Source organism: Taeniopygia guttata, chromosome 35 (genome assembly GCF_048771995.1).
Source record: "Taeniopygia guttata chromosome 35, bTaeGut7.mat, whole genome shotgun sequence".
Taxonomy (NCBI): domain Eukaryota; kingdom Metazoa; phylum Chordata; class Aves; order Passeriformes; family Estrildidae; genus Taeniopygia; species Taeniopygia guttata.
Window position 1 is genome coordinate 4,011,469 of NC_133060.1, and position 22,814 is coordinate 4,034,282.

The 22,814-nt window shown below is 54.8% G+C and overlaps 2 protein-coding genes and 1 long non-coding RNA gene across 3 annotated transcripts in view; 2 read left to right on the forward strand and 1 right to left on the reverse strand.

The window, feature by feature from the left end:
- Positions 1-12,209: 12,209 nt before the first annotated feature.
- On the forward strand, positions 12,210-18,503 carry LOC140681391 (class I histocompatibility antigen, F10 alpha chain-like). The gene is made up of 8 exons (XM_072921178.1): positions 12,210-12,350; positions 15,289-15,549; positions 16,357-16,629; positions 16,936-17,208; positions 17,288-17,395; positions 17,493-17,528; positions 17,648-17,680; positions 18,062-18,503. Exons 1-8 carry the CDS (start codon positions 12,275-12,277, stop codon positions 18,073-18,075), a joined length of 1,074 nt encoding a protein of 357 aa, XP_072777279.1. The 5' UTR covers positions 12,210-12,274; the 3' UTR covers positions 18,076-18,503.
- Positions 13,624-22,814, forward strand: part of LOC100231469 (class I histocompatibility antigen, F10 alpha chain) — a 43,867-nt gene continuing 34,676 nt past the window's right edge. Inside the window, exon 1 of the mRNA XM_072921177.1 lies at positions 13,624-13,723. Within this exon, the coding sequence (XP_072777278.1) occupies positions 13,642-13,723 (82 nt within the window). The 5' untranslated portion in view covers positions 13,624-13,641. The remainder of the gene's footprint in view (positions 13,724-22,814) is intronic.
- LOC140681396 (uncharacterized) lies at positions 16,996-18,823 on the reverse strand. Its single transcript, XR_012052566.1, has 2 exons — positions 18,570-18,823; positions 16,996-18,159 (listed from the first exon to the last, which is right to left on the reverse strand). It is a non-coding gene; the product is annotated as an uncharacterized lncRNA (long non-coding RNA).

Sequence of the window (22,814 nt, forward strand, 5' to 3'; positions counted from 1 at the left end):
TTTTTGATGCAGAAAACACCTGGGTCAACCACACCATCCATGTAGAGGCAGAGCTTGGCCAGAGCTCAAACTCTAATTAGAGGATATGTTTAAAACAAAAGTCTTAGAAATAACAGTTATAAGTAGAAAACCTTATTATTAAAAATTCATCAAACCATCAAATAATTGAACCTGTCCAAAATTTCCTTCAAGACAAAAATTCTCTAAATACAACAAACCTTTTCTTCAGAAATCTGAAAATTTGAAGTCTGAAATCTTAAACCAAAACTTGGACTATAAATTTGTAAAAAAAGATGAACTGCAGCTGCATAAAAGATTGGATAAAGAAAACACATGAGTAGTTAAAAAATCAAACACACAGGATCCTGAAAAACACATCTTGCAATCAATCACCTAGAAAGACAATAAAACATATGAAAACTGACTGTAAATATTAAAACAACACCTCAATACCTTAACATCGTAATAATAATTCTTATCACAAAAATCAGACAACTTACATTATATGATCAACTTATCAACAAGAAAGGTTTAAAATAGTTTAAGACAATTTTTTCAAAGCATTCATGTAACATTAGTAACAATCACTACTTATCATTACCTACAAAAACTTGACAATCATCATTTATATTATTATCTACAAAAACTCAAAAACAGAAATTGTGAACTCAATACCAACATTCCATCTGACTGACTTTTCTCAAATCTTTGTTTTCAGAGACATTTTTTGGCAATTAAATCATTATTAACATTTCTATCTTTTTACAGTGATTTTCATCCACATTGTATTTGAAATAACATTGATTTGCATAATGTCCATCCCTCTTGGTATCTTGGAAAACACTCAGTATTGCTATACTTTTTCATTACATCTTCTGTCTCCTTGTGTTGTTGCTTGATGAAGCAGCTGCAATGATGTGTCCTTGTTGTTGAATTGCATCCTGGGTTGCAGCAGTGAATGCTGCAGCTTGGTTGCTCTGTTCTGCGCGTGTGGCTCTGACAAGCATCTCATCGACTGGACAGCTTTGAGGAAGGGTGGCTAGGATGGTTCTGGTGGGTGGGTTAGCATTCTCAAAAGCAAGGGATCGGAATAAATGTTCCTGAACGTCTGGTGGCACGTCAGGTGCATCCTTTAAAGCAGCTGACAGCCTATCAATAAATTGTCCAAATGGTTCAGTGGCTCCTTGCTTTATGGTCGCATAGGATGCTGACTTTTTCTTGTCTGGTACCAAAAGCAAAGCTTGATGGGCCAATTGCTGTGACAATTGATGCATTTCAACAGGAAAGGTAAGTTGTACCTGATTGGTTGCATATGGTCCCTGCCCAGTCAGCATATCTGGCTGGACTCCATAAAGAGGGTCCCCTACATTCGTGTGTTTGTTGGCCTCTTCAATTGCCAACCGCCTCCATTCCCTTTCAAACATGAGAAACTGGGAAGGTGTCAGGAGCAGGGATGCAATGTTAGATGAATCACCAGGACAAAGCACATCTGCTGTAAATATATACTGAATGATGTTCCTGGCTGCTTCTGATCTGATTCCATAAGTGGTGACTGTCTGCTTAGGTGATTGTAGGATTTTCCAGTCATGGGGCTCCCAGATGGCATTCCCATTAGACACTATAACAGGACAAGCCAGGGAGCTGACCGCCTTCTAGTCACCGTCTAAAAGAGCATCCTTCACAACTGACGCCCATCGTGACTGCAATGGATTTTTTAAAACTGCTGGCGATGCCAATTGCTGGCCAGTGGGAGGTTCCACTGGTTGAGCCTGACGATTTGAAAGGGTGGCAAGGTGGGCTATTTTTTTCTGTAACATATTTGGTCTTTCTATCTTGTTCTGTGATCGCTTGTCCCTGCTACAGTTGACAACAGGAAGGTCTGGCTCTGAGTTGTCAGAATCTGAACTCGGTGGGAGTGGGCAGCGCTGCGCTACCGTGGTGGAGTGGGAACTGGCATTTTCAGGGCTCTGCTCTGGTGTTGTTTGGGTGGCTGCTTCTGCCATTCTGCTAGCATTCGGGTGCCCAGCCTCCCCAAGCCGCGCTGGGTTGTTCGCCGCCACCGCTGCCGCCGCCGCTGGTGGGTACCGGCGAGCTGCGCCTCTGCGCCTGCACGCACCCGCGGCAGCCGCCGCCGCTGCCGCTGCGGGGGGGCGAGGGGCCGGCGCCGCCTCGCTCCCTTCTCCGCCCTGGTCTTTGCCTTGATCTCCGCCCCTGAGTTCCTCCTCCTGACTCAGCCCTGTTTCGTCACCAACTCCACCTGCCTCCTCAGGTGTCTCCCCGCCTCCCGAGGGACCCGACGGGGCCCCTTCTGGGTTTGCCTCACTCCGCGGGACCGCCGAGCTGTTAACATCTGCCACTTGCGAGCACACTCCCGCCCCGGCCATGCGTCCGGTGTGTCCCGTGTTGGCCGGCCCCACTCCTCCTGGCTCTGCGCTTCCCTCCAAACGAGCTACAAAATCCCTGACAGAGAGACTGACTGGAGCTTTCTGCCCTCGCACTGGCCGCATATTACAAACATTAAAGAATTTTTCAACCCGAGATGGCTTCTGAACTTCTGTCTGTTCTGATGTGGGTTGTTCTAATGCCTGAACCGCGGCTTCCGCTGCTTTTTTCTCCGCAGGCATGCTTTGCAGGGTATGTAAAACTTTTTTCCAAATGCCTCCAAGCTCCAGCAGTGTTTTCTTGTCTTTTCCGCCCTCTATCACTGCATCCCAAAGCAGCTGCCCCAACTCTTGCCATTCGATTTCACTAAAAATCAGCGAAGGCTTTTGCAGCTTGCCTTTGCTTCTTGCCCACAGGACCAACTGCTCTAAATCGGCTTCTTTAATTTTTTCAGCTCTCTTTGAGAGAATAGGAAAGAGAAGCCGCACGGAAGCCTGCAGATCCCCATCCATGGTGAACTCTCACCCTCTCTCTCTCTCCGCGGCTTACCTCCAACCTCCGCGGGTTGCTTTTCCTCGCTTTTCTTCGGCAAGGCGGCAATCCCGCTCCAGCTTCCCGGCCCCGGCCACGTCCACACCCGCCGTTCGGGTCCTTTGTGAATGCCGAGGTCTTCCCACTCCTCCAACGGACTCTCGCAAACAAACAACAATGCGAAGAGTCTTTTTCCTCCCGTTGGGAAACGGCCCAATTCGGAATTTGGAGACTTCTGCTCCGTTCCACCTGATCCCCTTCACAAAAAGTGAATTTGGGATCCCGGCCCTATCACCATGAGGCGATTTGGACCTGATTTTTCATCGCGCGACTCAAACTCGGCTCCCCGTTTCTCTAAAAGTAATTTGGGAGTCTTTTTCGGATCCTCCTGAGTCCCTGGCCTGGGCGCCACTAAAAGCCAGGGAATCTCAGGAAAACGGAAAGCTGGACAAGACAAACGCAGGTCTGAACCAATGTGGTTCATCAAGCGTTGTCCCTTTATTCAAGATAAGGTGGTAGTTTATATAAGCTTCTACATAGTTTACAAAAACAAAGACACTCTGATTGGTAGGCTAACATTGTTTACCTTTCCCTTAAAACGGCCTACACCTTACACTATGAAACCTATACTAATTCACACCCAGACAGCCCAGTGGTCCCCATCACACCTTAAGGCTATTTCTATCTGTGCCACAAGCTCTGAATTTCTATCTGCGTCAGAGGCTTGAAGGCCCACAAGGCCCAAATCTGAGGCCTAGACTGGAGTAGCTCAAATCTCATAACTCATGTCCTCTTTCTCTCAAAAATGCTGCAACAGAGGAGTTTAGGGCAGGACTAACATATCTCAAACCTATCAGGGAAAAAAGAGGAGTGGAGTAACACAAAGTAACCAATAGGGTGTTGAGCCTCACTAAATAGACAGGGAAGGCTCTGGAAACGGAAGGAGGCCGGGAGGAGTGACAGGGAATGTTCTAGGGAAAGGGGCAGGGGAAGGGAAGATTGACATCTTGGTGAGGAGGGGGTTAGGGAAGAGCTAGAGAAGATTGACAACTGGGGAGAGGAGGAGATTGGGGGGGGGTATGAACAGGCACTAAATAAATATCAAATTAAATAAAAAACACGCCACCACAGGCCTGGGCCTGCTGAATTGGGTGTAAGGCCTCATTCAAGGGCTAGGTTGAGGTTTTTACACAAAACCATGTCTGTCATCTTGTCTGCAAGGGCCCTGCAGAGATTGACAGACACTGCTTTTGTATTTAAAAACAAAAATGTGGTGGCCTGTTGCCTTCATGGGAGGCAACGTGCGACCTGGTTTCAAGGCCACAGCACAGCAGCCCGGCCTCGTCCGGGCTACGCGGACTAACGACACACGCTAACACCAATGTGGTGGACGGTCGAAAGCATTTATTACCTTATCTCAGGGGTTTAAATAGTCTTGAGGGAGTTTGCTACGTCAGAGGGGGGTTGTAGGGTCCCTAAGGTTAGTCGAGAGTGGAAAACTACTGGGTTAGGTGTGGTTACATGTTCTGGGGGTAATAGTTAACGTGAAACAGGGAAAAAGGGGGAAGGGTCTTTCTTTCCGTCACATCCCGAGATCTTCCGCTCGCCTGTCCCTGTCTACCACATCTCCCCTCCCCTTATCATATATAAAATGAGGTAGTCGTAGATATAGGCACTGGAGTGAGGTACAAACTTGTAACTTGGTAAGGAAAGGGTGGTTTGGTAAACCTGAGTAATTTTCGCAAGGCGAGTCTCGAAGGCTTTTGCGACTGACTGTGTTCGCAGTTGTTGGTTTACAGCATTTGTTGCTGGCCTATGAACAGAATATTCGCCCGCTCTAGACGGGCCTGAACAAACGAGACTACTTTGTTCAGCAGCCATGGTCCAATGGTAACAGCTAAAAGCAGTATTGCCAGTGGACCTACCAGGGCGGAAATTAAAGTGGTGAGCCAATGTGATTGATTGAACCAGGATTCAAACCAGCTCTGTTGGGTTTCCCTGTCTCTCTTTCTCTGAGCCAGTCTATCTCGGAGTTCTGCCGTGGAGACTTTAACGACTCCCGTATGATCTGCATAAAAGCAGCATTCCTCTTTCAAGGCTGCACACAGTCCTCCTTGTTGCATGAACAAGAGGTCCAGTCCTCGCCTATTTTGTAAAACTATTTCTGAAAGCGAAGAGACTGATTTCTCTAGATAGGAGATGGATTTCTCGATCCTCTGCAGGTCTTCGTCAATGGTCATATGCAGCTGGGAGAGTCCGTGCTTTTGGGTTGCGATGGCTGAGACGCCTGTGGCTGTGCCAGCTGCTCCCAGGCCGAGCAGCATTGCGATGGTTATACCTGTGATTATTTCTCTTTTGTGGAGTCTGTCAGGTTCCTCGAGAAGGTGGTATATCTCTTCGTCTGAGTGGTACAGGACCCTGGGGACAATCAGAACTTGGACACAGAAGTCAATAGAGTCATTAAATTTGGCAAGGAACACACAAAGACTCACTCTGGATCGCTGGCAAACCCACATCCCAGATGCAGATGGGATCACCCACTTATTGGTTTTTCTGTTGGGCTTGACAACTTTAGTGCAGAAGTTGCCTTTCTGCTTTGCTAAGGTTGCATTGCCAAAACATCTGCCCTGTCCTGTGATTTGACTCAGGGTGATTCCTCTGCGGGGAGTGTCCCATCTGCACTGGTGGGGGGCACTGGCTGTGGAGTAATTGAAGGGGGTGTCTAAAGCAATGCCTTCGTAAAAAGGGGGTTTAACATCATAGCAAAGCCAACAGGAGTTAGTCAGGTTCGGTTTGGTTTCGTTTAGGGTTAGGAAGGTAGCTTCTAGCATACGAAAGATTTGGTTTGGGTCTGACTCAGCCGTGCGGCCTATCCGGAGGGTATCCGCAAGGCCGGTCGGGGTGTCAGTGACTTTTGGGGGCAAGGTTTTGGGGTGGGTTGTGTTTTTCCTTCTCAGCACATTCTTGATAACTTTGTTGGGTCCCACTGGTCGAGGTGCTGGTGGCTGGAGCCTGATAATTCGCACATTCACCCACCTTCTCAGTCCTCTGAGGACCACCGTCCACGTTCTACCCGTGGCCCAGCTAGGGTGATCTGGCTGTAGGACAGTCATGTTATAACTTACGCATCCCCGTAGTCTAGGCTGTGCATTGTGGTCTCCGCAGCCAAAGGGTGCCCAGGTGAACTGTAAGAATTTGTCGGGCTCCTGCGGTTGCCACCTGTCTCCCCATAGTCTGGCATCTGTAACAATGGTTTCGCAGCCCCAATATCCGCAATGTCCCCACCCCGGGTAGTCACAGTACCTTTTCCCTCGGTTGGACGCTGGGCACCAGTAGGATATGTACATGAGTATGATATGTGGGTTTGTGGGCCGTAGTTTTGGTTGTCCTGGAAACAGGTCGGCTATGTTGAACACGAAGGATGGGGTGTTCGCTGTGGTGACCTCTTTGAACACCTTGTCACTTGAAAGATGTTGCATGACCCACCTAAATGGCTGATGAGGGTAGTGGCCTGGGTCGGCTTGCCCCCCGGCCACAAGCCCCAACAGCAAAATAGCACAAAGACACTGGGCATGTCTGGGTCTCACCGGTGTGGGACTCTCGGGTTTTGTCTGGCAGCTTGGTGGTTTGTCATCTCCCTCTGGAGCAGGGGTGTATGCATCACGGGGACAGTCCACGAGCATGTCCTGCTAATAGAAACTCACAGCTTTCCATTAATTTCGTTCTGAAGGTCAGGTTGATTGGCAGTAGTGGGTGTACGGCAGTGGCCCTTATTATAAATTTGTAATCTTGATTCCTAACATAGCAAGGATGTCCCTTCCTATCAGGGGTGAAGAGTTTTGCAAAATGTAGGGGTGGATTGCTACTGTTTGTTCTGGTCCCTTTTTTGTATGAAGCGTTATAGCTACTAATTGGGTGCTTTTCCAAGCTTGGGACGGCCCTCCCACTCCGTTCACTGGGGGGAACTCTTTGCATTGCCAGTGTCGGGGCCACAGTGCTTGGGGAAAGATCGAGCAGTCTGCTCCTGTGTCTGCCCAAATCTGAAGCCCTATTACGTGGGGGTCCTGACTGCCATAAAGGCGGCGTGTCCCCCACACCCTCGGGGGCTCCTTCCCTATTTTCATGGCCAGGGCCACCCAGGGGTCCCGTTCTGGGGAACCCCCTGCTGACCCTGTGGCACAGGCGCTGCTTGCGGTGGTAGTGGGTACAAAGGTACCGCGGGCTGTGTTGCGAAACTCTGCAATTGTGTCGCTGGCGGGGGTATGAGATACAAGGGCTCCCCGCCCCACTGGGGGTTGGCATAGATGGGCCGCCTTGTATTCGCAGCGGGAGGAGGCTGGGTGCGGCCCGCAGGCCCCCTCCCTTTCCCGTTTCCCTGGGGCCGGGACCTGCATTCCTTAATGAGATGCCCTTTTCTCCTGCAGCCCCAACAGGATGTTTCTCCCCAGCTGGTAAACTGGGCTGGTTCGTATTGTAGTTTTTTTTCGGTGCGGCTTAAAGCTTTACTCGGTTTTGTCTTAAATCGCGTTGGCTCCGTTTCCTCCGTCTCAGAGTTCCAGCCGGCTCCCGTCAGCTCTTCCGAGCCGGCGGAGCTGCTGCCGGGCTCCGAGTCGGAAGTCGAATGCCGGCGCATTTCCGGGGCTCGATGCCTTTTTGTCCGGCTCCGAGCTCGCTCCTCCCCGCGGGGGTGGCACCACTCCCGCCCCCCAGGCTTGCCCTGCCTCCTGCAGGGGGAGATCTCTCCCTTATATGGTAGCGCCGCCCGGCGCGGCTGCCGATTGGCTCCGCGCTCTCTGCCGCTCTCCTCCTCTTTCTCCCGCGCACGCGCGTCCCTGAAATCGCGCGGCTCCCGGGTTTTTGCGCTGAGACCACCCGCGCCCCGCCCCTCTCCTTGGCGGCCAGCGCCATTTTCAAAGGGGTAAGCTGGCGGCGTGGGTAGGGTCTCTTCCCGAGCCGCGGTTTCTGCGTCTCTGGCTTCCCTCGACAGCCCCTGCCAAAAGCATTCCGCGCGCTGCTGCACCTCCGGCAACGGGTCGCTGACCGGCGGTGGCGGGACGGACGGGGAAGCCGCGGTTTTCCGGGGGGTTTCCGCGGCGGGGGTTGGGCTCTGATCTGAGGAGGGGGGTGATGCGCCGGGCCCCCCCGGATCTCTCTTCCTGGGCGGATTGTCCTCAGGGGCCGTCTGCGTTCCCGGTCCCACCCCGAGCTCGGGTCTAACTAATAAACACATACGCGCTGCACTCCGCGTCTCCTGCTCTTCTATTGCCCTGCGCGGGGCTTTCTCTACTTTGCCCCACGCCTTAAGGCTTCTGCCACTGTCTGAGGATTTCATGTCCTCGGCCAGCGTGGCTGTGCATTTTTCCCATATTCCCAGATGCATGGCATCCACTGGGCGTTCAATCGCCCCAAGCTCAAGCAGCCTCGCTATAGAAAGATAAAATCCTTGAGCTTACACTCGATACCCCACTGCTTATAAATCGCACTTACGACCCTGGCGATGCTGTCCATGACGCTCGCGGGTCCTGGGACGTCTCCCTGAGCCAAGATACGGTCTGACCGCTCCGGCCGCTGCTCCTGTCCAGGCGTATCCCGTTACCCGAGCGAATTTCTCTTCTCCCGGGTTTCGGCACCAGATATGTTGCCTTCATGGGAGGCAACGTGCGACCTGGTTCCAAGAAGACAGCACGGCAGCCCGGCCTGTCCGGGCCACTCGGGCTAACGACACACGCTGACACCAATGTGGTGGACGGTCGAAAGCATTTATTATCTTATCTCATGGGTTTAAATAGTCTTGGGGGTCTTTGCTACGTCAGAGGGGGTTGGTAGGGTCTCTAGGTTAGTCGGGAGTGGAAAACTACTGGGTTAGGTATGGTTACATGCTCTGGGGGTAATAGATAACGTGAAGCAGGGAGAAAGGGGGAAGGGACTTTCTTTCCGTCACATCCCGAGATCTTCCGATCGCCTGTCCCTATCTACCACAGTGGCCTACATCTGGCCTATAGACATCAAAGTTTAAATAACTATAAATTTATAACAGAAATATGTGATCAGTTACATAATAACCTTACTTACATAATTCAGCTGGTAAGAGCAGGCCCAGGCCCTGGGGACTCAGGCTGCTGTTGGCTGGCTGGCAGGACGGAACTGGCTCAGCCAGTGAGGACCAGCCCCATGAGCTCCTAAGGTATATAAGGAAGCAAGACTGGAATAAAGGGAACTGTTGCTGCATTAACTCAGTGTGTCTTGGCACTGGTCTGTCTCCAAAACTGTGACAGATTCCCTCTGCCCTCACCCCAAGCTCTGCCTGCTTCCACAGATGGAATCTGCACAGCTGAAGGCAGAGCCCATGGTGAGGATCCCTGACTCTGCAACAGAAATGGCTGAAGCTGCAAAGGGAAACAGCAAATGGAGAATGTTGTGAAAACTTCACTAAAATAAGTGGGGAGGAATTATCCCTCTGCCCACTCCAACATGTGCTGTCACTGTCTACGTTATACAGGGTGTATTAGAGGACTGTGGCTTTTGCTACCACAAGTTCAGCAAAATCAGTTGAAATACAAGTAGTTGATGTTTACATTAGAGAAAATTGATGCCATCCTGGCTCCTGAGGGAGTGCCAAAAAGGGGAAAACCACAAACGGCTACCAGAATAAATCCTACAACACTATGGACCAGCCCCTGGGAACCCTATGGAACTCATATCAGGAGCCACAGAACCCATTTATCATTTCAATGGCATCATTAGATAACAAGCTGTCCTCCAAATAAGAACCAACCAGACAGCTCCAGCCCCTGACCTTCCTGCTGACCAATCCACTGAAATGAGGAACACTTTTCACCAGGGGATGGGATCAGATTATCTGTTAGCAGGAAAATGAAGAGCTTGTGGAAAATTAAATGACTCAAACTGCTGTCGGCAGTGGTGAAAAAGGTAACAAAGGAAACAAAAAAGCAGCTCATGTTCTGGCCAAACTGGAAAGGATGGGAATTGGACACAGTTTCGTGGTGCCCTGGCAGACCATGGGTTAAACGAATGCTGCTTCTCCTCTTCTGTGCTGCAGCAACTCTCATCTTTTTACCATGCTCCACACCTTGGCAGTGCAGCTCATCCAGCAGCTGAGCCAGGGATGCAGGTGGCAGCCAGGCCTCCTGATCCACAAGGGGCTACAAAAGGACAGGGAATGAGGGCACCGAGAATAATCCCAAAACCAAAGAGGACCCGGGAAGAACAAAACAGAGTCAAGGAGTAAATCTGCCCGGAGATAGGGCCGGGCACTTGTAGATAAGGAAGTAACGGGAGAAACCATCAGTTCCAATAAATGTCACAAATTGACCCAGACAGCTGCTCAAAGTCCCACTACATTCCTGAACTTCGAGAAGAACAAAGACTTAACAGAGCCATGAATATCGGCTGGTATACAAAAGGAGGGTGCAGATTAATGAGGACAGGCAGCAGGCGCATCGGGAAGTCTGAACCTTCCAAGGACCTCAGCCCGTGGGCAAAGGCACAGGGAGATGCGGCCGGGGAAATGAGGATAAAAAGGAGGCTGCGGACTACAACCATGGCAGAGAGCGCACGGCAAATGCCCCACGGCCTCTCCCCCTGCTCGGCAATAAAGTCACTTTTACAGGACTCCTCGCTCTCCTCCGGCCACAGAAACCTCCGGCGACGGGAATTTCCCCGCACGCTCCCGGCCGCGGGGCAGCCCCCTCGGTCCTACCCACAGCAGCCGGGCCGAGCCAGCGCTGCTCCGGCAGCGGCTCCTGCCCAGGCCCCGGCGGGAAGGAGACCGCGGGCAGCCGCTCCCGCCGCGCCCTCAGCCCGGGGCCAGCACGGGCCGGACACGGCACCACCGACCCGCCGCAGCCCCCTGCCGCCCCCTCCGCCCGCAGCCAGCCCCGAGCCCCCGCAGAACCCAGCGCGGCTCCCACCTGCGCCGGGGCCGCCTCCGAGCTCCGCCGACGCCGCCTCACCGCTGGTTCCCGGTCACTCCCGGTATGGTCCAAATCACTCCCAGTAGGATCCCAGTTGCCCCCAACACGGTCCCGGTGCTCCCAGTCATCCCCGGTATGGTTCCTTTCAGTCCTTCTCAGGAAGAGTTCAGTGTGGCCCCTGAGTTCAGTCACTTCCAGTATGAACCCAGTTGCATCTTACACGATTCCATTTGACCCCACTGTGGTCCCAGCCGCTCCCAGTATAAGTCCAGTCACCTCCAGTACGATCCCAGTAACTCCCAGATGCTCCCAGTATGAGTCTGGTTTGATCCCAGTCACCTCCAGTATGATCCCAGTTACTCCCAGACACTCCCAGTACAATGCCAGTCACTCCAAGTGTTACCCCGTCAGTTCCAGTATGATCCCAGTACGACCCCAGCATGGATCAGCTGCTCCCAGTGTGATCCCAGTTGCCCCCTGCTTTATTCCAGTTTCTCCTATTCACCCCTACTACAGATCCAATCACTCCCAGTATGATTCCAGTCAATCCCAGGATGATCCAAACCACTCCCAGTCTCTCACAGTATATCAACTGTCCCCTGCATGTTCCCAGTTGCTCCCGGTGACCCTCAGTGTGGTCCCAGTATATCCCAGTATGATCCCTGGTGCCCCAGTTCTGCTCCCAGTGGGTTTTTTCCCCAGTCTGTCCCAGTCCATCCCAGCCTGTCCCAGTCCTTTCCCAGCAGCCACTGCCATTTCCCAGATTCTGCTCCCCCTCACCCATTCCCGGGCACTGGGACCCCCTGCACCCCCTTATCCTGCACCAACACCCACCTGCACCCCCTTTCCCGGGTATCCTCCTCTCCCAGCCCCTGGATCCCCCGTTTCCGTGACCCCGGGGACCCCCGGGCCCCCATTCCCGGTCAGCCCGGGGCACCTCACCCCCATGCCTCCCTTTGCTGGGAAACCGGCCTGGGCACGGGGCTCTGCAGCCGCTCTGGGATTTATGATCCCCCAAAGGAAAGGGAGAGAACAGCAGAGAGAGAGAAGGAGGTTGGGAATCAGGGATCGAGGTCCCAGCGCTCAGTCCCACTCCGCCGGGGGTCAGACCCGCACCCGCAGGAAAAACGGGATCCGCTGCTCCCGGTGCCTGCCCGGCTCTGGGCCGAACCCAGCGGGGTCCGGGCAGAGCTGGAGCGCAGGGCCCGGGAGTCCAGCACAGCCCGGCCCGGGGGTCCCGCAGGGCGCGGCCGGGGAGGGTCCCAGATGGATCCCCGAGGGACCCAGAGGGGTGCCAGGAGGGGATCCCGGTCCGTTCCCCGCAATTCCCCCTTTTCCCCTCCCCCTTTTCTCCCCCCGCGCTCCCTCGGGCACTTTCGCTTTCGTGTCTCTCCAGCTGCGCCACAGCCGGATCGGGAGCGGCTGCCATGGCTCCAGCGCTGGGGCTGGGGCTGCTCTTGGGGCTCCTGGGGCTCCTGGGGGACCCGGGGGCCGCGACGAAAGGTGAGTGGGAACCCCGAAACCGGGACCCCCCAGAACCGCAATTCCCGGGCACCGGGACCCCCCTGAACCCCATTTCTGGACACGGGATCTCCCTGAACCCCCATTTCTGGGCACCGGGACCACTTGAACCCCAGAACCCGGGAAGGGAACCCCCCTGGACCCATTTCCTGGGCACCGGGACACCCTGAACCCCTATTCTGCTGCACCAGCCCCCCCCCGAGCCCCCCATTCCTGTAAACGGGCACCCCCTGCACCCCCTTCCCCTGCACCGGCTCCCAGCCAGGCCATTATCTGGCACCAGAACCCCCTGAACCCCGATTGCCGGGTCGGGAACCCCCCTAAACCCCATTTCTTGGGCACTGGGACCCCACTGCATCCCTTTATGCGGCACGGGGACCTCCTGAACCCCCATTCCTGAGCACCAGGACCCCCGTGCACCCTCATATCCAGGACGGGAACCCTCCCAAACCCTCCATTCTCACGCACCAGGACCCCCGTGCACCCCCTTATCTAGCACGGGGACCCCCCTGTACCCCCTTATCCTGCACCAATGCCCCCCCGCACCCCCTTTCCCGGCCCTCTCCCTCTCAGAGACCCCAGCCCCTGCTTTTCCTTGAGCCCGGCACGCCCTGGACCCCCACTCCTGCCTTCCCCAGCCCCCACCCACCACCTTCCTCAACACCGGGGCCCCGTGCACCCCTTTCGTGGACCCGGGAATCCCCTGGTCTCCCCATTGTCCTCACCCCCCTTTTCTTGACCTGAGAACCCCTGAACCTCAGGTTCTGGGCATAGGGACCCCCTGCACCCCCTTATCCGGGACCTGGACCCGGTCCTGGACCCTCTTCCCGTGTTCTGGTACCCCCTGCCCACCTCCCTGGGCATCCCGCCCTTCCCAGCCCCCAAACTCGCCCTTTTCCTTCACCTTTACTCCCCCAGAGCTCCCAAATTTCCGTGTCCCCCCAGTTTTCCACTCCCGGCGCTTTCTTAAGGTGGTTCTCAGAGGGCTCCAGGGCGGTCGCAGCGGGGATCCAGAGGGATCCAGAGGGATCCAGGGAATTCTCTGGAATTCCGCCGTCCCTTCCCCCCCACCCTCCCCAGTCCCTTTCGTTTCCGCGTCCCAACCTGTGAGGCCGGGATTTACCCGGCGACCGGTGACGTCAGTACCAGAGCGAGTTTCCATTGGTGACCAGGAAATAGCGGGGCCAATGGCAGGGCCGGAGGCGGCTCTGGGGGCGGGGCCGGGGCTGGGGCGGGGCCGGGGCAGTGCCCGGGGCCGCAGTGGAGCCGCGCCATGGCTCCAGCGCTGGGGCTGCTCCTGGGGCTGCTCCTGGGGCTCCTGGGGCTCCTGGCGGAGCCGGAGGGCGCGACGAAAGGTGAGTGGGAGCCCCAAAACCGGGAAGCCCCTGAACTTCCATCTCCGGGCTCCGGGATCCCCCTGAACTTCTATTACCGGGCAGGGGAACTCCCCTGACCCCCACCTTGGGTCCACTGACCCCTCTCGATCCCCTTCGCCAGCACCGGGACCCCCGTGTACCCCCTTATCTGTCATCGGGGCACCCCTGAACCCCAATTCCTGGTCAGAGAAACCCCCCTGAACCGCCATTCCCGGGCATCAGAATCTACTGAGCCCCCATTCCTGAGCACCGGGACCCCCGTGAGCGCCCATTTCTGTCACCGGGACCCCCGTGTACCCCCTTATCTGTCACCGGGACCCCCCTGTACCCTCTTATCTGTCATCGGGGCACCCCTGAACCCCAATTCCTGGTCAGAGAAACCCCCCTGAACTGCCATTCCCGGGCATCAGAATCTACTGAGCCCCCATTCCTGAGCACCGGGACCCCCTTGAGCGCCCATTTCCGACACCCCGTACCCCTTATCTGGCACCGGGACTCACTTGAATTCCGAATCCCGGGAAGAGAATCCCCTGAACCCCCATTCCTCGGCATCGACCCCGTGAACGTTCATTTCTTGGCAGCGGGACCCCTCTGCAGCCCCTTATCTGGCCCCGGGACCCACCAGATCTCCCATTCCTGGGGGTCAGGATCCCTTTGAACCCCAAATCGCAGACAGGAACCCCCCTGAACCCCCATTCCTGGGCAGGGAAACCCCTCTGAACCCCCATTCCTGGGCACTGGGACACCCCTGAATCTTCATTTCCTGCACCCCTTTATCCGGGACTGGATCTCCCTGCATCCCCCTCAGTGCTCGGGGACCCCCTGCTCTCCCTTTTCGGGCATCCCGCCCTTCCCAGACCCCAGACCCGCCCTTTTCCTTGACCTTTGGACTCCCCAGATCTCCCAACTTTCCGTGTCCTCCCCATTTTCCACTCCCACCACTTCCCAAAACGGGGTCCCAGGGATCTCAGGGGGGTCGCAGCAAGGATCCAGAGGGATCCAGATGATCTCCCTGGAATTCCCCTTTCCCCCTGTCCCATCCCCCACGTTCCCTCGGTCTGTTTCGCCTCTCCCAAGCTTGGTCCCCGGGATCCAGCTGCCTCTCCCAGCCCCAGAACCCACCTTTTCCTTGCCTCTGAGACCCCCTGGACCCCCATTCCTGCTTTTCTCAGCCCCCAGCCCCCCCTTACCTCTGCATCAAGGACCCCCAAGCTTTCCATTCCCAGGTCTGCCCACCTTGTGACCCCTCTTTCTTGGCACTGGGGACCTCTGCTCCCCCTTTCCTGGGCACAGGGATCCCCTGGAACTCTCATCCCGCGTCTCCCGGTCCCTGCACCCCTCTTCCATAGCCCTGGAACCCCCTGAGCCCTCATTCCTGGACAGCGGGACTTCCCTGCTCGCCCTTTCCCGTCCATCCCAGCTCTCCCACCCCTGCACACCCTTTCCTTGGCCCCAACATCCCCAAACCCCTTCCCAGCCCTCCCAGTTCCCCTTTCATTGATCCATGACCCCCTCAACCCCCCCAAATCTCCGTGTCCCCCCAGTTCACTCCCTGCATTACCTGCACGTGGCGGTGTCAGAGCCCAGCCCGGGGGTCCCCCAGTACACGATCATTGGGTTTGTGGATGGGATCCCCTTCATGCGCTACGACAGCGAGCGGGGCCGGATGGAGCCGCTGACGCAGTGGATGAAGGATGGAGCCGAGCCGGGATATTGGGATGAGGAGACCCAGAGATCTGTGAGGAACCAGCACGTGGATGCCAGGAACCTGGAGATACTGCAGGAGCGGTACAACCAGAGCAGGGGTGAGTGGGGATCCGTGGGGCTGGGATGGGATCCGTGGGGCTGGGATGGGAACTCGGGCTGGGATGGGATCTGTGGGGCTGGAATGGGATCTGTAGGGCTGGGATGGGATCCGTGGGGCTGGGATGGGAACTCGGGCTGGGATGGGATCTGTGGGGCTGGGGGGATGGATCCATGGGGCTGGAATGGGATCTGTGGGGCTGTGGTGAGGACCCATGGGGCTGGGATGGGATCTGTGGGTCTGGGATGGGATCCATGGGGCTGGGATGGGATCTGTGGGTCTGGGATGGGATCCATGGGGCTGGGATGGGATCTGTGGGCCTGGAATGTGAATCCATGGCGCTAGAGTTGGGATCTGTGGGGCTGGAATGGGATCTGTAGGGCTGGGATGGGATCCATGGGTCTGGGATGGGTTCCATAGGGCTGGGATGGGATCTGTGGGGCTGGGATGGGATCCGTGGGGCTGGGATGGGATCCATGGGGCTGGGATGGGATCCATGGGGCTGGGATGGGATCTGTGGGGCTGGGATGGGATCCATGGGTCTGGGATGGGATCTGTGGGTCTGGGATGTGGATCCATGGGTCTGGGATGGGATCCATGGGGTTAGGATGGGATCCATGGGGCTGGGATGGGATCTGTGGGTCTGGGATGGGATCCATGAGGCTGGGATGTGGATCCATGGGGCTCCAGGGGGCTGGAATGAGGCTCTGTGGGTCTCCATCGGACTCTGGGGCTCCATAGGGCTGGGATGGGGCTCTGTGGGGCCGGGACACAATTCCATGGGTCTCTGTGGGTACAATCCCCCCAGGTCTCCACACTGCGTTGTGGGCTTATGGCTGTGACGTCCTGTCCGATGGGAGTGTCCGCGGATCCCGCCGGTATGGCTACGACGGGCGGGATTTCATCTCCTTTGACCTGGGCTCCGGGAAATTCCTGGCGGCCGACAGCGCTGCCGAGATCACCAGGAGGCGCTGGGAGCAGGAGGACATGGCTGAGAGGCTTAAAAATTACCTGAAGCACGAATGCCCTGAATGGCTCCGGAAATACGTTGGATTCGGGCAGAAGGAGCTGGAGCGCAAAGGTGGGAGCAGAATTCCTGCGGGGATTTGGGAATGGAGAACTTGGGAACACGGTAATTCCTGTGGGAATTCCAAGGGTAGATCTCACCCGCATCCCATCCCAGTAGGAATTCCATGGTCAGATTTCACTCTCATCCCATCTCAGTGGGAATTCCATGGTCAGATCTCACCTGCATCCCATCCCAGTGGGAATTCCATGGGTACTGCTCTGCCCAGTCCCATTCTAATGGGAGTTCCAGGGGCAGAGCTCACCCCAATGACATTCCCATGGAATTCCATGCATGAATTCCACCATTATCCCATTCCAGAGCCCCCTGATGTCCACGTGTCCGGAAAAGAGGAATATGGGACATTGATCCTGTCCTGCCACGCGTACGGATTCTACCCCAACACCATCACAGTCAGCTGGATGAAGGAGAATGCAACCTTGGATCAGGAGATGGAGTGGGGCGGGATCGTTCCCAACAGCGATGGCACCTTCCACACCTGGGCCAGGATCGAGGCGCTGCCGGAGGAGTGGGAGCAGTACCGGTGCAAGGTGGACCATCCCGGAATGCTGGAGCCCGGGTTCTTCGCTTGGGGTGAGGCTGGGAATGTGGGAATTGGGAATTTGGAATTTCCAAATGGGGACTCCCCTCCTCACTATCCCACGTTTCCCAGAGCCGACGTCTGGCAGGAATCTCACCATGGCGGTTGCTGTGTCTGTCATCGCTGCCATCCTCATCCTCACTGTCCTCATCGGATTCGGTGTCTGGAAGCTCCAATCCGGTAACACACAGGATGGGGGGTGGGAAGGGGCACGGATCCAGCCGCACTGTTCTGGGAATCCTGTGTCACCGATGCTGATCCCACTTTGTTTCCACAGGGAGGAGGGACAGGAGTGGATACAACGTGGCAGCCGGTGAGTTCCAGTGGCGGATCCAGCTCTGGATCCCCTCTGTGCGGATCCCAGGATGGATCCTGGGGTTAATCCTGATGCATGATCCATGCTGGAATCTCATGGATCTTCTCTTTCTGCAGGGAAGGACGTGGGAATGAATGGCTCAACCGCAGGTACGGAGGAGGATCAGGGTGGGATTCCAGGGGGATCAGGGAAGAATTCTGGATCAGAGCAGGGGTCCAGAGTGGGATCAGGGGAAATTGTAGAGTGGGACTGGGGCTGGGTTCTGGAGTGGGATCATTTGGGATGGATGGAGCAGGATTGGGGCAGGAATGATGGAGTGGGATCAGGGAGGGATTCCAGTGCAGGATTGGGTGAGGTGGATGGAGCAGGATCGGGGCAGGATGGGTGGGATGGGATGCATGGAGCAGGACTGGGGTGGGATCAGGTGGGATTCTGGAGCAGCTCCCACTCCCCATGGGCTCCAGCCACGTCCGTCCTGTGGAATGTGGACAGGGACAGGGTAACACTGTGACCCTCTCTCATCCCGACAGGAATCACCGCCTGAGCGATCCATGGAGCTGCATCCGGCCTCTTCCCTCTTCCCAGGAAAGCTGAGAGTTGCCAGCAGAGCTCATCCCGCTGCTCCCACCTGTTGCAGCATTTTTGAGAGAAAGAGGACATGAATTGTGAAAGTTGAGCTACTCCAGTCTAGGCCTCAGATTGAGGCCTGCTGGGGCCTTCAAGCATCTGACGCAGTTAGAAATTCAGAGCTTGTGGTGCAGATAGAAAATAGTCTTAAGGTGTTGTGGGGACCACTGGGTTGCTTGGGTGTGAATTAGTATAGGTTTTATGGTGTAAGTGTAGGCCGTTTTAAGGAAAAGGTAAACAATGTTAGCCTACCAATCAGAGTGTTTTTGTTTTTGTAAACTATGTGGAAGCTTATATAAACTACCGCCTTATCTTGAATAAACGGAAAACGCTTGCTTAACCACATTGGTTTGAACCTGCGTTTGTCTTGTCCAGCTTTCCGTTTTTCTGAGATTCCCTGGCTTTACCCACCCACCCCACAGCTCTTGCTAACTGATCCATGTCCTGTTTTCCATTTCCCAATGTTTTCATGGCAAGAACCACAAATACTCCCAGTGCTTCGCTTCTGGTGTGAAATTATCCTGCTTTGGGCAATAAATTGAGCTTGGGGCAATAAATTGATCTTGGGGCAATAAATTGAGATTTGGGGCAATAAATCCGTGTTCCCTCCTCTGGTGTCCAGCTTTTCCTCTCTGGGAGGCAGGAATAGGAATGGGATGGGAACAGGGATGGGGACACCAGGACTGGAATGGGGACACCAGGAGGGGGTTAGGGACACCAGGACCAGGATGGGGACACCAGGAGCAGGATGGGGACTTGCCAGCCATGCCCGGCTCCCTCCCCCGGGATTCATGTCCCGCTCCATGTCCCATGTCCGAGGTGTCCCCAGGAGGGTTTGGCCATGCTGGGTTCCTGGAGGGACAGTGGGATGGGGGGAGGGGTCAGGCCAGGCCTCATTCTCCCCAGTGGTCCTTGAGTGTCCCAAAATCCAGGCTCAGGATCTCGGAGTGGTTCTGTGGCCATGACCACGGCCAAGACACAAGCACGACATGGCTGTGAGAGTGACCATGAGCGACACAACCCTGAGATGGCCATGGATGACCATGGCCATGACACCACCACAATGCTGACCAAGATGATTTGGACCAAGAGATGACCATGACAAGGCCACAGGAGTTAGTAGCGGAACTGATCTGCAAAGCAAGAGCTCGGATCAGAGAGTTAGCTGGATGTGACTTTGAATGCATTCACATTCCCATCAAATTGGAATCAGGCCAATTCACCAAGGCCATGCTAGAACATCTGTTACAGGAAAATGAATCCCTGCAGTTCTCTCTAGACAGCTACACAGGCAAAATTTCAGTTTTGAGACCAGCCCACAAAATTTTTGAATCAGAAATTCAATTTGCATTGTCCATCAAACAAATTCAGAGCAAAAAGCCACTCAAGGCCTTGACAGTTTTTACAGACGCGTCCGGGAGTTCCCACAAGTCTGTAATAACTTGGAAAGACCCCCAGACGCAGCAGTGGGAGACAGACATTGTGGAGGTGGAAGGCTCCCCTCAAATAGCTGAGTTGGCTGCTGTCGTCAGGGCCTTTGAGCGATTCTCTGAACCTTTTAATTTGGTAACTGATTCGGCATATGTAGCTGGCGTAGTGTCTAGAGCGCAGGATGCTGTCCTGCAGGGTGTGTCCAACGAAGCCCTGCACAAGTTGCTCTCGAAACTGATTAAGCTAGTCTCCCACCGAGAGCAACCCTTTTATGTGATGCATATCAGGTCACATACCAACTTGCCAGGGTTTTTGGCCGAGGGTAATCGGCGTGCCGATTCTCTCACTGCCACCCCGGCTCAGGTAGCTCCGCTCCCAGATAAGTTGCAGCAGGCTAAGATCAGCCACCAGTTTTACCACCAGAATGCGCCCGGGCTGGTCCGGCAATTCCACCTCACTTGTGACCAAGCCAGAGCCATTGTGGCCACCTGCCCGTCCTGCAAGTCGCTCCCCCTACCATCGGTGAGCTCAGGGGCAAACCCTAGAGGTCTGAAGTCCTGCGAGGTATGGCAGATGGACGTTACTCACATCCATTCCTTTGGGAGGATGAAGTACGTCCATGTCTCCGTGGACACTTTCTCTGGGGCAGTCTTTGCTTCTGCCCACGCAGGGGAGAAGGCCAAAGACATTGAAAAGCATCTGATACAGGCCTTCACTATGCTGGGCGTCCCTAAATTGATAAAAACAGATAATGCCCCCGGGTACACATCCAAGGGATTTGTCAGCTTCCTGCAGCAATGGGGAATAGAGCACAAAACTGGCATCGCATATTCCCCGACAGGTCAAGCAGTGGTGGAACGGACTCATCAGAGTCTCAAACGCATGCTGAAACAGCAAACACCAACTATGAAGGTGGAGTCCCCCCAAGTTCGGCTCGCGCGTGCCCTCTTTACACTGAATTTCCTAAATTGTTCTTTTGAAAACCTCAACCCACCAGTCGCCAGGCACTTTAACAACCACGAGCTGAGCAAGGTTAGGGAAAAACCACCAGTGATCATCAAAAATCCAGAGACTTGGCAGCTGGAAGGGCCCCATGAGTTAGTTACCTGGGGACGGGGATACGCTTGCGTGTCCACGCCCTCAGGACTGAGATGGGTCCCGTCCAAATTTGTCCGGCCATATGTCCCCAAACACCAGACTGATAAGAAAAAGGATCCTCAGGTGAAGCATACAGCCCTCCGCAGGCGGAGAAAGTCTCCCCCCTTCCTTTTTGATTCAGTCCCTTCTATTTCAGAGCCTTCCCTTTCACCATACAGTTCCCTAGACTCACCTTTCCCTTTTGATTTAAACCTCCCCTCCCCAGAATGCTGACTTATGTCGCTGTTAACATTAATTGTTCTTATTATGAGTTTTAGTAATGTTTAAAGGTTTAAAGGTCATCAATTCCACCGTGCACATCGACCACGCAGTCTTCACCGCCCCATCAGAGCTGACATCCGCTCAACACAGAACCGAGCAGACATTGGGTTCAACGATGGGGAAAAGGACTGTAAAACATCCCATTTAAGTTATTTTCTGTTCTTTTCTTTTGAAAAAAAGAAGAGGGAGTTGTGGAATTGTGTTATTATATGTTCTATTATGTGTAAGGTCATTCCATGTATCCCCCCCACGCTCTGTAAGTGACCCCCTGGGCTCTCCCATTTCCCCCCGCGGTTTACCTTAGTCACTCTGTTTACGTCTCTCAGACCATCTGTCAGCCACGCGGCGGGGTCGAGAGACGACCGGGCACCCTTCCATCTGTCCATCTCCCATTGGACCCCTGCACCCCAATATCCCCAGTCCCCCCGTGGCGTTATCTCATTGGCCGCCCCGGGTTTCCCCTATCCAGTACTTATAGAACGGGGTGGGGACGCCCCAGTGCTTTTTCTCCCGCCTGGCCCCTGATCGCTGCTGCTGCCCGACCCGCGGGCTTTTCCTCCCGCCTGATTCCTGCGTGCCACCGCGGGCTTTTCTCCCGCCGGATCCCTGCATGCTGCCGCGGCTCTCTCTCTCGCCCGGCCCCTGACTGCCGCAACCGCCGCCCCTGCCTCGGGCGATCGCGGCCGTCTCAGACGGCCCTGCGATCACTGTCGCAGCCTCCCCGCCGCCGCCGCCGCTGCCGCGGTCGCCGCGGCTCCTGCACGTGCCGGCCGCAGCGCCGTGGCTCTGCACACAGCCTCTCTTGGATCGCGGCCAGCTTCGGAGCGCGCCGCCCCGCCCCCAAATCGGCCAGGCAGCACGGACAAACTCTAACTTAGCACGCAGCAGCTTCTCGGTTTTTGCCTTCCCAACCAAGCCGTAATAAACCAAGATATCGCCCGCGGGGGAAAAAGTCTCTCTCCTTTTATTCGCCTTGGGACTCGCCTCGCTCCCAAACCCACGCAGCACCGGCAGATACCCGCGAGGGTTCGCCGGAAAACACGGAAGTTGCCAGCGCTCCCCCCCCCCCTCACAGAGCTAGCTGGGACAAAAGGGGGGACAAGAGAGCGCTAAGGCAAAGGTGGTAGTTTATATAAGCTTCTACATAGTTTACAAAACCAAAGACACTCTGATTGGTAGGCTAACATTGTTTACCTTTTCCTTAAAACAGCCTACACCTTACACTATAACACCTATACTAATTCACACCCAGACAATCCAGTGGTCCCCACAACACCTTAATACTATTTCTATCTGCGCCACAAGCTCTGAATTTCTAACTGCGTCAGAGGCTTGAAGGCCCACAAGGCCCAAATCTGAGGCCTAGACTGGAATAGCTCAAATCTCATAACTCATGTCCTCTTTCTCTCAAAGATGCTGCAACAATTCCCTCTTTTTCTTTTTGAGCTACTCAGGCTGGAGTGAAGGCGCGATGAACTAATTTTTGCACACACTGTAAAAAACACGGTATAACAATTAAAATAACTATAAAGATTAAAAAAAGTACAATACCAAAACGAATTAAGTCTTTGACCCAGCCAGAAAAACCTAAAGAATTGAGCCAGTTATCAAATGGAGTGTCCACTACGGTAAGTTTTTGTTGCAGCATTTTTGAGAGAAAGAGGGCATGAATTGTGAAAGTTGAGCTACTCCAGTCTGGGCCTCAGATTGAGGCCTGGTGGGGCCTTCAAAGCCTCTGACGCAGTTAGAAATTCAGAGCTTGTGGCGCAGATAGAAAAATAGTCTTAAGGTGTTGTGGGGACCACT